Raw genomic sequence first — 17,021 nt, forward strand, 5'->3', positions numbered from 1 at the left:
TTTTTAAGGCCAAAAAATAAAAATAAAATAAATTAAAAAAAATGGAGAGAATGAGAAAGAAGACAATAGCCATAAACCTTCAGAGGCTAGAAAGCAGATGTGTAAGTTTTAAATGACTTAGCTGATCTGAAAAGGCTGTATCCTAAGCCAGCAGCAGGGAAAGCCAAGAACCCCTGTGTTTTATAACACACTTCTAGAAGGCTCAAGAATTGGCAGCACCTGGTGCCTCCAAAAGTGGAGGTGAAAGGGAGGGGGTGAAATAAGGAGGACTGGTTGCAAATCAGTTTAGGAATCCCCCAATCTCCTCTCTTTTGTCTACAGTTGGGTGAATATCCTTTTTTCCACTCCAACAACAGAAGCAAAACTGAGGCATCTGCACCAGGGAACTCCAGACAGAGTTGAGAGCCAACGGTACAATCCTACAAACAGGGCAATTCAATTAAAGTATGTGAAATAGATAGGAGACCCTTCACGTTTCCTTTTCCATGTGGCTTCATGAAAGCTACAGTCAGACCTTCATCTTCAGCAGGAAACTGAAACAATCTTCTCAGGGGAATATGACTAGACAAAGAAGACCTAAGATATCGATATCAGAGGTCTGGTCAGTAAAGAACTAACTTAGCCAGATCACTCTTCAGTAAAACTTGCAGTTGACCAGCTCTATCAATGTCTTTGGGGCTTCCAATTAGCCTTTTGGTCTTCAATTCTTAAATACGAAGAGATAGCCCATTCTCCAGACATGCTGGAAATAGAGATCAAAACAGAAAAACACAAACTGTAGGAAAAAGACTATGCTGGGCAAAGAAGACTGTAAAAATACTAATTTGTACCCTCAGAACGATAAGAGAAGATGTTTCAGCTATGAAACAAGGGAGGATAGTATAAAACATGTTTAGAGAACAACAACAAGCTCTTGAAAATTAAATCACGAAGGGAACATTGTAAAATAATGTCAAAGAAATCTCGCAGAAAGTAGAGCAAAAAGACAACCTGAAAAATAGGAGAGAAAAAAGAGATAAGGGGCAGAGGGATTGCCATTTTTTTCCCATCAGAAGCCTTGTAAAATTATATTTGGCTCTCTAAATCAGTGGTTCTCAACTAGGGAGAATTTTGTGCCCTTCAAGGGAGAGATTTGACAATGCCTGGAGACATTTTTGGCTGTCATATTGGGGCAGGGTAGAGAAGGGCAGTGCTACTGGAATCTAGTGGGTAGAGGCCAGGGATGCTGGTAACCATCCTATAATCCACAGGACATCCCAACAGCTAAGAATTATGCAGTCCAAAATGTCAATAGTGTTGAGGTTAAGACACCCTACCTTAAAGTATGTACATGTGTCAACCTGATTAAAAAAATAACCACACAAACACACATATAAACACAAAATAAAATAAGATAGGTTAAAAAATCATGGCAAAGTAAAAGAAAATCCTTCAGTTAGGGGGAAAAAAAAACAAGATGAAAATTTAGAAAACTAAAAATGTAATCATTCAAAGAAAGCCGAAGAGGCACTCAAAATTTAAGGCAAAACAACCAATCAAAACTTCAGCTTTTTCAGAAGGAAAACCTGGAGGTTTTCAGTGTTTAAACTTCAACTTCAAATACAGAAATATTCACATAGATATGGGAAAAGCAGCTTGGCAGGTGAAATAATAAATTACAAACAGTGATGAATTGTGGGGAAAAAAGGAAATTCAAGTAATCAGAGTCCAAAAGAAAAAGTTCACATGCTTCCCACTGGTTCATTGTTTTATAAAAATGATTAATGTGGCATTGGGGGACAAGAACCCAACAAACAGCTGAACTTGTTAGCATGCTTCCAATGTTCAAGAGTAAACTATTTCATTAAAAAGCTAAGGGAAAGGGGCGCCTGGGTGGCGCAGTCGGTTAAGCGTCCGACTTCAGCCAGGTCACGATCTGGCGGTCCGTGAGTTCGAGCCCCGCATCGGGCTCTGGGCTGATGGCTCAGAGCCTGGAGCCTGTTTCCGATTCTGTGTCTCCCTCTGTCTCTGCCCCTCCCCTGTTCATGCTCTGTCTCTCTCTTTCCCAAAAATGAATAAACGTTGAAAAAAAATTTTTTTATAAAGCTAAGGGAAAGGATCCAGAGATATTTCAATGCAGATGACATGTGGATTAATTTGCAAGTCTTTCTAATTATTTTTCTAATTATATCAGTCATTTATATTTGAGAGCCTAATGTTTAAAGGATAGTCATCCAAAAACATGTATGAGGAAAAGAATTATAGCTGAGATGCAGTCCTCTTAGGAGTAGCAGGATGGAGGGAAAGAGCAGTTTCTTTATTTTATCCCTAAAACCTATATAAATAACATCTACACAGGCAAGATATGTCCAAGATGGTGTCATGGTTAGACCCTGAACTTACCTCCTCCCAAGGTCATACCAAATCTACACCTACCTATAGAGCAATCTATTCTGAAGAACTGAGGGCTGACTGAACATCTGCACAACAAAGGATAGAGGGACCACAAAGAGAATGGCAGGAGAGATGGAAGAGAGACAGAAACCACAGAAAACCCACCCCTGAAGCCATGAACTGCAGTGCTATCAACATTCTCCAGGATAGATTACATTAGGCCATAAAACAAGTATCAAAAAATTTAAGAAGACTGTAATTATATCAAGCATCTTTTCTAATCACAATGGGATGAAACTAGAAATCGATCGCAAGAAAACTGGAAAAAAACATAAATATGTGGAGGCTAAACAACATGCTATTAAACAACCAATGGTCACTGAAGAAATCAAAGAGGAAATTAAAAAAAATATATACCTAGAGGGAATCCTGGGAAGATGGCGGCATAGGAGGATGCTGGGCTCACCGCGCATCCTGCTGATCACTTAGATTCCACCTACACCTGCCTAAATAACCCAGAAAACCGCCAGAAGACTAGCAAAATGGAGTCTCCGGAGCCAAGCGCAGATGAGAGGCCCACGGAAGAGGGTAGGAAGGGCAGCGAGGCGGTGTGGGCTCCATGGACTGGCGGGAGGGAGCCGGGGCGGAGGGGCGGCCTGCCAGCCAAGCAGAGCCCCCGAGTCTGGCTTGCAAAAGCGGAGGGGCCGGACGGAGTGTGTTCTGACAGTAAGCGGGACTTAACATCTGGAAGGTTATAAGTTAACAGATCTGCTCGGAGAACGGGAGGGCTGGAGGACAACGGGAGGGAGAGTTGTTGAGCCCCGGACGACAGAGCTCAGCTTGGCGGGGAACGAAGGCGCTCACCAGTGCCATCTCCCTCCCCCATCCCCCAGCCAAAATCCCAAAGGGAACCAGTTCCTGCCAGGGAGCTTGCTTGCACTGCGCAAACACCCAACGCTGTGCTTCTGCGGATCCATCCCTCTGGCGGGTCTGACTCCCTCCTGGTGCGGCAGGGCCCTCCTGAAGCGGATCTCCGAAGGAAAAGCGAGCTGAGCCTGCCCCTCCCGCCCCTGTGCACCTTACTGATCCACGCCAGCTAATAGGCCAGATACCCAGCACCACAAGCCTGGCAGTGTGCAAGTAGCCCAGACAGGCCATGTCACCCCACAGTGAATCCTGCCTCTAGGAGAGGGGAAGAGAAGGCCACACCAGTCTGACTGTGGCCCCAGCTGTGGGCTGGGGGCAGACATCAGGTGTGACTGTGGCCCCGCCCACCAACGAAAGTTATTCAAGACAGCACAGGCGAAGTGCCCCACAGTTCCCCACCACTCCAGGGACTACCCAAAAGGACGAAACGGAAGAATTCCCCTCAAAAAAACGTCCAGGAAATAACAACAGCTAATGAACTGATCAAAAACGATTTAGGGGCGCCTGGGTGGCGCAGTCGGTTAAGCATCTGACTTCAGCCAGGTCACGATCTCGTGCTCCATGAGTTCAAGCCCCGCATCGGGCTCTGGGCTGATGGCTCAGAGCCTGGAGCCTGTTTCCGATTCTGTGTCTCCCTCTCTCTCTGCCCCTCCCCCGTTCATGCTCTGTCTCTCTCTGTCCCCAAAAAAATAAATAAACGTTGAAAAAAAAAAATAAAGTTCAAAAACGATTTAAACAATATAATGGAAAGTGAATTTAGAATAATAGTCATAAAATTAATCGCTGGGCTTGAAAACAGTATAAAGGACAGCAGAGACTCTCTTGCTACAAAGATCGAGGGACTAAGGAACAGCCAGGAGGAGCTAAAAAATGCTATCAATGAACTGCAAAATAAAATGGAGACAACTATGGCTCGGATTGAAGAGACAGAGGAGAGAATAGGTGAACTAGAAGATAAAATTATGGAAAAAGAAGAAGCTGAGAACAAGAGAGATAAAAAATCCAGGAGTATGAGGGGAAAATTAGAGAACTACGTGATGCACTAAAGAGAAATAATATATGCATAATTAGTATTCCAGAGGAGGAAGAGAGAGGGAAAGGTGCTGAAGGGGTACTTGAAGAAATAATAGCTGAGAACTTCCCTGAACTGGGGAAGGAAAAAGGCATTGAAATCCAAGAGGCACAGAGAACTCCCTTCAGACGTAACTTGAATCGATCTTCTGCATGACATATCATAGTGAAACGGGCAAAATACAAGGATAAAGAGAAAATTCTGAAAGCAGCAAGGGATAAACATGCCCTCACATATAAAGGGAGACCTATAAGATTCGTGACCAATCTCTCTACTGAAACTTGGCAGGCCAGAAAGGAATGGCAGGAGATCTTCAATGTGATGAACAGAAAAAATATGCAGCCGAGAATCCTTTATCCAGCAAGTCTGTCATTTAGAATAGAAGGAGAGATAAAGGTCTTCCCAAACAAACAAAAACTGAAGGAATTCGTCACCATGAAACCAGCCCTACAAGAGATCCTAAGGGGGATCCTGTGAGACAAAGTACCAGAGACATCGCTACAAGCATGAAACCTACAGACATCACAATGACTCTACACCATATCTTTCTATCATAACACTGAACGTAAATGGACTAAATGCGCCAACCGAAAGACATAGGGTATCAGAATGGATAAAAAAACAAGACCCATCTACTTGCTGTCTACAAGAGACTCATTTTAGACCTGAGGACACCTTCAGATTGAGAGTGAGGGGATGGAGAACTATTTATCATGCCACTGGAAGTCAAAAGAAAGCTGGAGTAGCCATACTTCTATCAGACAAACTAGACTTTAAATTAAAGGCTGTAACAAGAGATGAAGAAGGGCATTATATAATAATCACAGGGTCTATCCATCAGGAAGAGCTAACAATTATAAATGTCTATGCGCCGAATACAGGAGCCCCCAAATATATAAAACAATTACTCACAAACATAAGCAACCTTATTGATAAGAATGTGGTAATTGCAGGGGACTTTAACACTCCACTTACAGAAATGGACAGATCATCTAGACACACAGTCAATAAAGAAACAAGGGCCCTGAATGATACATTGGATCAGAGGGACTTGACAGATAGATTTAGAACTCTGCATCCCAAAGCAACAGAATATACTTTCTTCTTGAGTGCACATGGAACATTCTCCAAGATAGATCACATACTGGGTCACAAAACAGCCCTTCATAAGTATACAAGAATTGAAATCATACCATGCATACTTAAAAAAAAATACCTAGAAACAAATGAAAATGGAAACACAATGGTTCAAAGTCTCTGGGTTGCCGTAAAAGCAGTTCTAAGGGGGAAGTTTATATCAATGCAGGGCTACCTCAATAAAAGAGAAACATCTCAAATAAATTATCTAACCAATACCTAAAGGAACAAGAAAATAAAAGAAACAAAGCCCAAAGTTAGAAGAAAATAATAAAGACCAGAGCAAAAATAAGTGAAATAGAGGCTAAAAAAAATCATAGGAAACATTAATGAAACTAAGAGCTGGTTCTTTGAAAAGCTAAACAATATTGATAAACCTTTAGCCAGACCCATCAAGGAAAGAGAGAGAGAGAGAGAAGACTTAAATTAGAATTAAGAGACAAGGTAGAATTGACAGCACAGAAGTATAAAGGATCAAAAGAGACTACTCTAAAAAATTATATGCCAACAAATTGGACAACCTAGAAGAAATGAATAAATTCCTAGAAACATATTGTTTCCAAGACTGAATCAAAAAAGAAAATCTGAACAGACCAATTATCAGTAATGAAACTGAATTGTTAATTTAAAAAAAAAAACTTATAACAAACAAAAATCCAGGACCAGATGGCTTCACAGGTGAATTCTACCAAACATCTGAAGAAGATTTAATACCTACCTTTCTCAAACTATTCCAAAACACAAAGAGGAAGGAAAACTTCCAAATTCATTCTATGAGGGCAGCATTACCTTTACACCAAAATTGGGGTGTGGGGGGGGAAACCCACTACAAGCAAAGAAAATTACAGGCCAATATCCCTGATGAATATAGATGCAAAAATTCTCAACAAACTATTAGCAATTCTAATTCAGCAATACATTATAAAGGTCACCCACCACAGTCAAGTGGGATTTATTCCAGGGTGTGAGACAGGCCCAATACCCACAAATAAAATAAATCAAGTTGTTGGATCAAGACAACACATTAATGAAATGAAGACTAAAATCATATGCTCATCTCAATAGATGCAGAAAAAGCTTTGACAAAATCCCAGCATCCATTCATGACAAAAACTCTCAACAAAGTAAGTTTAGAGGGAACCTGCCTCAACATAATAAAAGCCTTATATGAAAAATCTACAGCTAACATCATATTCAGTGATACAAAACTGAAAGCATTTCTTCTGAGATCAGGAACAAGACAAGGATGTCCACTCTCACCACCTTTTCCAACATAGTACTGGAAATCTGAGCTGCAGCAATCACACAAGAAATAAAAGGCACTCCAAATTGGTAAGGAAGAAGTAAAATTGTCACTATCTGCAGATGACATTATATACAGAAAACCCTAATGAGTCCATCAGAAAACTATGAAAATAAAGGAATTCAGTAAAGTCACAGGATACAAAATATAAGAAATCCCTTGCATTTCTGTACACTAATAACAAAGTAGCAGCAAGAAAAATTAAGAAAAAAAAATCCCATTTGTAATTGCACCAAGAAGAATAAAATGCCCCAGAATAAATTTAACCAAGTAGGTGAAAGACCTATACTATGAAAACTATAGGACACTGATGAAAGAAAATGAAAACACAAGGAAGTAGAAAGATATCCTATGCTCATGGACTAGAAGAATTCATATTGTTAAAAATGTTCATACTACCCAAAGCAATCTACAGATTCAGTGCAATCCCTATCAAAATACCAGTGGTATTTTTTACAGAACTAGAATAAGTAATCCTAAAATTTATATGGAACCATAAAAGACCCTGAATACCCAAAGCAATTTTGAGAAAGAAAAACAAAGTTGGAGGCATCACAATGTCAGATTTCAAGATATACTACAAAGCTATAGTAATCAAAATGGTATGATACTGGCACAGAAACAGACACATAGATCAATAACAAAAGAATGGAACACCCAGAAATACACCTATGCTTATGTGGTCAATTAATCTATGACAAAGGAGGCAAGAATGTACAATATGGAAAAGACAGTCTTTTCAACACATGATGCTGGGAAAATTGGACAGCTACAAGCAAAAGAATGAAAGTGGACCACTTTCTTATACCATACACAAACATAAACTCAAAATGGATTAAGGACCTGAATGTAAAACTTGAAATCATAAAACTCCTCAAAGAAAACATAGGCACTAATCTGGATCTGTCTCCTCATGCAAGGGAAACAAAAGCAAAAATAAATGAGACTATTATCAAACTAAAGAGCTTTTGTGCAATGAAGGAAACCAGCAACAAAATGAAAAGGCAACCTTACTGAACGAAAGAAAATATTTGCAAAAGGTATATCCAATTAGGAGTTAATATCCAAAATATATAAAGAACGCATACAACACACACACACACACACACAATCTGGTAAAAAAAAAACGGCAGAGAACTCGAATAGGCATTTTTCCAAAGAAAACATACAGATGGCCAACAGACATGTGAAAAGATGCTCAACATCAGTCATCATCAGGGAAATGCAAATTACAACCACTAGGAGATATCACCTCACACCTGTCAGAATGCCTAAAATCAAAAACACAAGAAACGACAAGTTTTCGTTGGAGAAGATGTGGAGAAAAAGGAACCCTGGTGTACTGTTGGTGGAAATGTAAATTGGTGTGGCCACTGTGGGAAACAGTAGAGAGGTTCCTCAAAAAATTAAAAATAGAAGTATCATATGGCCCAGTAATTCACGGATGCTTACCCAAAGAAAATGAAAATGTTAATTTGAAAAGGTATATGCACTCCTGTATTTATTGCAGCATTATTTTTTTAATGTTTATTTATTTTTGAGAGAGAGAGAGAGGGAGGGGTAGAGAGAGAAGGCGGAGGAGGGGGTGCCGGTGGAGACAGGGAATCTGAAGCAGGCTCCACACTGATAGCAGTGAGCCCAATGTGAGGCTTGAATTCACAAACTGCAAGATCAGGACCTAAGCCGAAGTTGGATGCTCAACCGACTGAGCCACCCAGGCGCCACTACTGTAGCGTTATTTACAGCAGCCAAGATTTGGAAGCAACCTAAGTGTCTATCAGTAGACGAATGGATAAAGATGTGATACGCACACATGCACACACACACACAAAAACAAATCTTATCAAAAAACGGGCAGAGGGGGGCGCCTGGGTGGCGCAGTCGGTTAAGCGTCCGACTTCAGCCAGGTCACGATCTCGCGGTCCGTGAGTTCGAGCCCCGCGTCGGGCTCTGGGCTGATGGCTCAGAGCCTGGAGCCTGTTTCCGATTCTGTGTCTCCCTCTCTCTCTGCCCCTCCCCCGTTCATGCTCTGTCTCTCTCTGTCCCAAAAATAAATAAACGTTGAAAAAAAAAAAATTAAAAAAAAAAAAAACGGGCAGAGGACTTGAACAGCTATTTTTCTAAAATGACATACACATGGCCAACAGACTCATGAAAATCTGCTCAACAAGCATTCATCATCAGGGAAAAGACTATCAAAACCACAGTGAGATATCACTTTATACCTACCAGAAAGGTTAGATTCAAAAAGATAAGAAATAACAAGAGTTTGCCAAGGATGTGGAGAAAAGGGAACCCTGGTATACTGCTGGTAGAAATGTAAATTGTTGCAGACAGTATGGAGGTTCCTCAAAATATCAAAAATAGAAACACAATATGACCCAGTAATTCCACTTCTGAATGTTTACTCAAAGAAAATAAAAACAGTAATCTGAAAAGATAAACATCCTTAGCAATGTTAAGTGTCAATCAACAGATGAATGGCTAAAGAAGATGGGGTATATATTGCAGTGGAATGTTAATCATAAAAAGAATAAAATCTTGCCATTTGTGGCAACATGGATAGACTCTAGGTTATTATGCTAAGTGAAGTAAGTCAGAGAAAGACAAATACCGTATGATTTCACTTATATGTAGAATCTAAAAAAATAACACAAATGAACAAAGAAACAACAACAGAAGCAGAAATAGACTCATGGATAGAAGGGACAACCAAATTGGTGGTTGCCAGAGGGGAGGTGGGTGGAGGGGTGGGTGAAGTGGGTGAAAGGGGCTAAGAGGTAGACTTCCGGTTATAAAATAAATATGTCATAGGGATGAAAAGTACAGCGGAGGAAATATGATCAATAATATTGTAATAATATATGGTGACAGATGGTGACTATACATCATGGTGAACACTTTGTAATCTATGTAATTTCTATGTTGCACACCTGAAACTAATATAATATTGTGTATCAATTGTATTTCAATAAAAATTTTAAATCCTGGAGAGTCATAGAGGTAGAAATGGCCAAGTGTAATGCAAAAGAGAATGAACACATAGGAGAGCATACAAGCCACCACACAATCCCTTAGAAGAGCAGGCAATTAAACAGTGGGGTTTTTTTTCCCTAAAAAAACCCAATCTCTGTACATAAAGCTGTTGTGCTTAATAAAAACTCAGTTCAGGATAAAATTAACCACAGTGACAAAACTGGAAAACCACCTCAAGTATCAAGTTATATCAGACTTTGTTTTTCTTTTCCTGTTAATTAATATGGTGTTAAGATCAGTTTACCGATCAGTGCTGTGCTGAAGAAAAAAAAACAAAGAAATTTATTGAGAGACAATGATTAGAAGAATGTCTCTTTCACAAAGCAGCCACATCATTTATACACAGTGGAAATATAAAAAGTCAACCAATGCAAAAATCCATTCTTAACCCGCTGGAACCCAAATATGCCAATGCCTATGAGCTATGCTGGACACAAGGCATTAGGAAATTTCCAAGTCCCCCTATGGAATAATAAGGACATATTCAGTCACATAATAAGTGGAAACACTTTTTCATAAAAATTAAAACATACTCTCTTAAGCTAAATGGGTATTAAGCTAAATACGTCATCAAAAGTAGTTTAACAAAACCTGAATAGTGAAGAACAAGACGCCAATGGGCCTTAGGCTGCACTAAATCTGCCAGGGAGACAGGATGAAACTGACCATATTTTCCAGTGCAAATTTTTGACTACAAGGATTCCTATAACAAAGTCTTATTTCCAGTGTTAAGAATGAAGGGGCGCTTGGGTGGCTCAGTTGGTTAAGTGTCTGACTTCAGCTCAGGTCATGATCTCTCACAGTTCATGAGTTCAAGCCCCACGTCGGGCTCTGTGCTGACAGCTCAGAGCCTGGAGCCTGCTTCAGATTCTGTGTCTGCCTCTCTTTCTGCCCCTCCCTCACTCACACTGTCTCTCTCTCTCTCTCTCTCTCTCAAAAATAAACTTAAAAAAAAAAAAAAAAAAGAACGGTACGTTGGCAGCCAGAATGGGTGAACTTGTTCACTAAGAGCCTATACATCTTTGCCTTCTTGCTGGAATTGAAGGAGGAGTCATATATCCATTTCCTTCCCCAGGTATGCCTTAACAAAACACACACACACACACACACACACACATTTTGCAAGTCTTGAGGAACATTTTGCAAGTCTTGAGGAACAAGTAACAACTCAAATGAGTATAAAAGCATGGGAAGGACTTCCCAAAGTAGCCGAGGTTGTAAGGCCTTGGAATCTAAGATGCTTACCGTTTTGCCTCTGGCTCCTTTGGGTCCAGTTTCTCCTGGACCACCACGGTCCCCAGTCTCACCCTAATTAAGTTCAGAAAAATAAAATGGTAATTAAAATCCAAGAGCCACATCTCAATGTGTTTTTAAACGGATTCCAACCCGAAGACATTTTTCATATACATTTTAATCTTCAAGAGTCTTCTCTGAAGTGTCTGCCCTCCCCCTCCTCCTTTCTCCCCTCCCCCGTTTTATGGCTCTCTACACAGCACAGGGCTGCCTCATTGTTTTACTCTGCCTCCCTCTTTCCAGCCACAACATAGTCAGCTCAGAGACATGAACTGTCCATGCTTTTTATTCTGCTCCCTGATCGAATCACAGAACTTGGCATTTACTGAACTCACTAAAGGTTTCCAGCAAAAGTGAAAGCTTTAAGGTAGAGGGCATCATTACTAACTTATTATCAGAAGGTGATTTATAATCACATTGGAAAAACCGAGCCAGGTGAAGGCAGGTTTTGGGTTTCTTTACAATTTACTTTCCTTTGAGCCAAGAAGAAAACACATTATGATAGAGGGGAAGGAGTCCAGGTGAGAAGAAAAATAAAGGTGATTTTTTTCCTTTACTTATGAATTTAAAAACTAGAAATGAAATTTTAAAAAAAGCCTGCTTCTCTCTCTCCCCCCTTTTCCTCATAAAGGTTTCTTTTTATTTGTTGATCATTAACTATTCTTCTATCATCCTAGGATACATTTCACAGCCTCAGGAGTATTTCTGATTGATATCTACTTAATATGAAGTGCACTGTACCTTAGGTCCACTTTCTCCAGGAAATCCTTCTTGCCCCTATAATTAACAGTATGGAAAATTAATATACGTATCACTGATGTAGGTTTTCCCTGACTTTGATTTTGCCTGCTGCCTCATTTGGTTTTAGTATCTCTGAATCAGCGAAGGGCCAAAACAACTATAAATGAAAATGTACAACATTATTTGAGAAACTAGCTCCAATTTCTAAATTAAACTGTACCAAAATATCATGACAACCTAAGTGGATAAATGCACACATCTGAGGAATTATAAAGCAGCTCTCCTTCTACTGGAGATACATAACAGGACAGCTGGTAATATGGCCGAGTGTCTCTGAAATAGTCCTCTTAGAACATATTTCAATGGAGAAATTTGGGAAACCTAGAGTTTAAATGTGATCATTTGTTTTCTGGTTCCCTGTTTACCTTACTTAGTCCATAGACTATAATTGAGGATGTCTGATAATCCCCACGTGATGAAAAAACAATGATTTAAACTGAAGTTTATTTTCTGATTATTAAATGTAGTATCTCCTCAAACATATATAAAATAGAAAAGAATGGAAAGAAGAAAAATTACTCAAATCTCACTACCCAGAACTAACCGTTAGAAATGGTTTGTCCTGTTTTCTTATTTTTAGGGCGCCTGGGTGGCTCAGTCAGTTAAGCATCCACCTTCAGCTCAGGTCATGATCTCACAGTTGACGAGTTCGAGCCCTGCGTCGGGTTCTGTGCTGACAGCTCAGAGCCTGGAGCCGGCTTCAGACATGTGTCTCCCTCTCTCTCTGCCCCTCCCCTGCTCATGCTCTGTCTCTCTCTCTTGCTCTCAAAAATAAACATTAAAAAAAGTTAAAAAAAATATTTTGTCCTATTTTCTTATTTTTTATTTAATTCAAAAAATTTTTTTTAATGTTTATTTATTTTTGAGAGACAGAGCACAAGCAGGGGAGGGGCAGAAAGGGAGAGAAACACAGAATCTGAATCAGGCAGGCTCCAGTCTCTGAGCTGTCAGCACAGAGCCCGATGTGAGGCTCAAACCCACAAACTGTGAGATCATAGTTTGAGCCGACGTCGGCGCTCAACAAACTGAGCCACTCAGGTGCCCCTAGTCATTTTTTCTTTAAGCCCTTCAAAATGCATTTTTTAGCATAATTGGGATAAGTATTCTTTTCTAATTTTTTACATAACTACAAACTTCATATATATTCATTTTAAAGAGGGTGAATATTCTAATGCTATTAGCTACTTAATATTTCTCTTTTATCAGATATTGAGATTGTTTTCAATTATTCTGTAAAGAAAATTTCACTGGAAATGCCTCATTCATTAGTGATTTTTTTTTTCCAAAGAAATTTTAGCTTTTTGGGGTTTATTTTTCCAGACAGTCTCTTGCATCATTCCTAGTGGAATTTCACGTGGAATTAATTGATCCTTTATAATGTTTTAGACTTTCCAACAAGACTTCGGTATGTCTCCATTTAGTAAAGTTTTATATTTCAGTAATTATTTGTCATAGGTCTCAAATATTTTGCAGAAGGGATATTCTAACTGCATAATGTTTTTGTGGATACTGTTATTATGATTTCTAAGTGGTTATTATTTATATACAAAAATCACTGGTTTTGTAAATTTATCTTACTTCCAGATCCTTAAATATTCAAAATATAAAGTTATAATTCTGATAAAAAGTTAAAAGTTTTTATTTTTGAGTTATTGCTTGGCTCAATGCACGTTAAAAAGGCCCCGTGAAATGTCTCACTAATGGTTAAACAGATTAAGAGAACAAATTTTGGAATGCCTCCCTGAGTAAACTCGAGCACAGAGCTGCTAAGATTAGAGGCACTGTTCAGGCTGTAAAAAGTCAGGCCCTGGCCGCACATCTCTACAGAGAACAGAAAATTAATTTCAAGTTTCAATTGTTGCCTGTGTCTTAAACCATCAAATTGTATTTTCGTCTACCACATTCTCCAAGGGATATCAGCAAATAAGTTATCAAAATCTATCTCTAAATATCCAAGACTGCCCTATTCACTGCTTTTTTTTCCCTCTTAAATGTAACAAAACAAAACAAAAAACAAAATAAACCAACAAAACTAAAAAAAAACACAAAAAATAAATGAAAATTTTCAGCTTCCAGTCAATGTGTCTTACCTTTGCTCCTTTCCTTCCAATGCTGCCATAACCTGGAGGGCCATCATCGCCCTGTAAATAAAGGCATTAATTACAAACATCCGAGACTACAGACTGGAGGCAGGCTTATCCACAAGAAAACAAGACACCCGGTTTTTTGGTTTGATTAGGAGAAATTAGGAAGCAGGATACTTCCTCTGGAGCTGGCCACTGACATTTGGTGATAGTAGCACTAAAGATAACTCTCAGTGACAGATATAGACCATGCACTGTCCCTTAGTCTCGCTTGTTTCATCTGTAAAGTGGAACTAAAAGTTATAACCACTCATGATGTTATTATGAGGACCGAATGAGAGAATCTGAGGCATACAGTCATGTCAATAAAAGGAGGTAGTGGTGCTTCTGTTTAACACCTGTATTTTTGACACCTCAGCTCTAATCCATTTTCAGTTTGCTAGATGAAAATAAGGCCTTCTAAATTCTTGGTCAATGGCTACCGTCAGACCCTTGCAGAAGGTCTTTGTGACAAGTCCTGAGCTCTGGGGGAGGGTGGGCTGGGTTTCTGATGAACAGGTTCTGATGGGCGGAAAGGATAGAAGAAGGGTTACGGGGATGCTCATGACACGTTTTTGTCCAGTTTATCATTTGGCTTTAAAAGCATCCTGGCCAGGGTGTTTGGTACGGGCAAGTGGCCACCTTAGGAAAGGAACTAATCCAAGTTAAGGATAATATCTCAGTTTCTGGCAAGCTAAAAGCTAGACTGGGGTGGTATCTTTAATACATGCCCCAGAGAACCATACGTGATATCTATTGAAATAAAAGATTCCAAGGGCCACGTCAAAAGTAGGGATCAAATACAAACCGGCAAGCCTCGAGGACCAGGGAGGCCAATAGGTCCTCTTTCTCCCAAATCTCCAGGTTCTCCCTGTCGAACAAAACAGTGAAATGTGTCTTTGTCAGGCTTGTTATTATTTTTTTATAAAGGAAATGAGCAGTGACGGTCCTAAGATAATAGTTAGTTATACAACTGCATCCATGTCATTGTACCGAACACAGTGACAATGGCTTTGTGGTCAGGACTGCGAGTTGTATAAGCAATGCAAGGAATTGGCTGTTGTTGGCTAGTGAGGTCTCCTACATTGACGAATCAAGTCCCAGCAAGACTGATACATCGTTTAGTGCAAGTTGCCATCTTGGCAGCTCAGTACCATGAACCGCACCCTTGGAAATGTCTTACCATGAGTCAAAGAGGAAGCTCTGTACTGTTTTAAAAAATTAACAAAACTGTTTTCCAAGATGATCCATCAAATCATCTGGCTGCTGCAAAGACAACAGACTTCTTAATCTAGTTTTAAGTGCTAATCAAGATAACCAAGTTAGCACAACATTCATGGCAATTGTTTCTGACTTCTGACTAGTAGACCATCTACTGTGGGTTATAAATCAATCTCAGGATTATGTTGAGTAAAGTCCAGCTACTTGGGAAAGTTAACACAGCTCTACAAAAGAAGGTTAACTCCTTTTCTTAAAAAAAAAAAAAAAGAAAAGAAAAGAAAAAAGATGTTAGATTTTAGATTTACATAAATGGCAAGGTAGTACAGAGAGTTTGTATACACTCCACATCTAGCTTCCCCTATTGTTAGCATTATATTAGTTACATTAGTAGGGCCCATTTATCACAATGCATAAATGAATACTGATTCATTCTTATTAACTAAAGCCCATACTTTATTCAGCTTTTTTTTTAAGTTTTTACCTAATATCCTTTTTCTCTTCCAGGATCCTATCCAAGATACCATATCATGTCTTCTTAAGTTCCTTTAGACTGTGACACAGTTTATCGGATTTTCCTTGTTTTTGAGGACCTTGACGGTTTTGAGGAGTACTGCTGAGGTATTCTGTAGAATGTCCCTTAACTGGGGTCTTTCTCATGATTACGGTGGATTTTATGGGTTTAGGGCGTAAAGATCACAGAGGTAAAGTGCCATTCTCATTACAACATAACAAGAGAACATTCTATCAACATGGATATCACTATTGATGTTAACCTTGACCATTTGGCTGAGGTACTGTTGGTCACGTTTCTCCACTATCTAGTCATTCCCTGTCTTTCCCATAATGTACTCTTTAGAAAGGAGTGTGGAAATGTACCCAGCCCACACTTTGGGAGTGGGAGTGGTTAAGTCATTTTTAAAGACAGAAAGGCAACCAGTTAAGTGTGAGAAGTGCAAATGGACAAATGTCCACTAGCACTGAACTCAGAGCTCATTACTGAACTCAGAGTAATACAGAGTTGGGTTCCATGGCTGGGAAGCAGATCACCTTTCTTTCAGGGTAGTGGTTCTTAAAGTTGGCTCTGGGGCCACCTGCCTCACAACTACCTCAGGTCCACATGCAAAGGAAATTCCTGGACTCCACTGGTATGGTCTCTCGTATTAGAGCCCAAGAATATGCCTATTTAAATAAGCTTCTCTGCTGATTATTTTAATTTTTTTTTTAAGTTTATTTTTGAGAGAGAACAAGCGAGCAAGCATGAGCCAAGAAGGGGCAGAGAGAGAGAGACGAAAACAGAATCTGAAGCAGGCTCCAGGCTCAGAGCTGTCAGCACAGAGCCCAAGGTAGGGCTGGAACTCACAAGCTGTGAGATCATGACCTAAGCTGAAGTTGGACGCTTAACTGACCGAGCCACGAGGTGCCCCTCCGCTGATTCTTATACACAGTGAAATTTGAGAACATCTGCTTTAAGGTACAGAAACAAGGGAAGCCAAATGGCTTGAACGGGGTCACTTTTACTATTGGTACAGTCAGGTGTTGAGCCCAGAATTAACCAGCAAGTTGCCTGTGTCCCTGGGTACTTGGGCTTATTGTAGTAAGGTAGGACTAAGGTAGGAGTAAGTGTTCGGGGCTCATCTCAGTTAACAATGAATCCAGAGGACTCAATTTATCTTGGGACTTCCCAAAGGATTTGGGTTTGCTTTGAGGGTACTTATTTGCAAATTCTTGCCTCTTC

The 17,021-nt window shown here is 39.8% G+C and overlaps 1 protein-coding gene across 1 annotated transcript in view; it reads right to left on the minus strand.

The window, feature by feature from the left end:
- COL6A6 (collagen type VI alpha 6 chain) overlaps nt 1-17,021 on the minus strand; it is a 165,890-nt gene that overhangs the window by 39,226 nt on the left and 109,643 nt on the right. Inside the window, exons 25-28 of the mRNA XM_045503667.1 lie at nt 14,874-14,936; nt 14,033-14,083; nt 11,883-11,918; nt 11,094-11,156 (exon numbers count right to left, since the gene is read on the minus strand). Of these exons, the coding sequence (XP_045359623.1) occupies nt 11,094-11,156; nt 11,883-11,918; nt 14,033-14,083; nt 14,874-14,936 (213 nt within the window). The remainder of the gene's footprint in view (nt 1-11,093; nt 11,157-11,882; nt 11,919-14,032; nt 14,084-14,873; nt 14,937-17,021) is intronic.

This window comes from Leopardus geoffroyi, chromosome C2 (genome assembly GCF_018350155.1).
Source record: "Leopardus geoffroyi isolate Oge1 chromosome C2, O.geoffroyi_Oge1_pat1.0, whole genome shotgun sequence".
NCBI classification, from domain to species: domain Eukaryota; kingdom Metazoa; phylum Chordata; class Mammalia; order Carnivora; family Felidae; genus Leopardus; species Leopardus geoffroyi.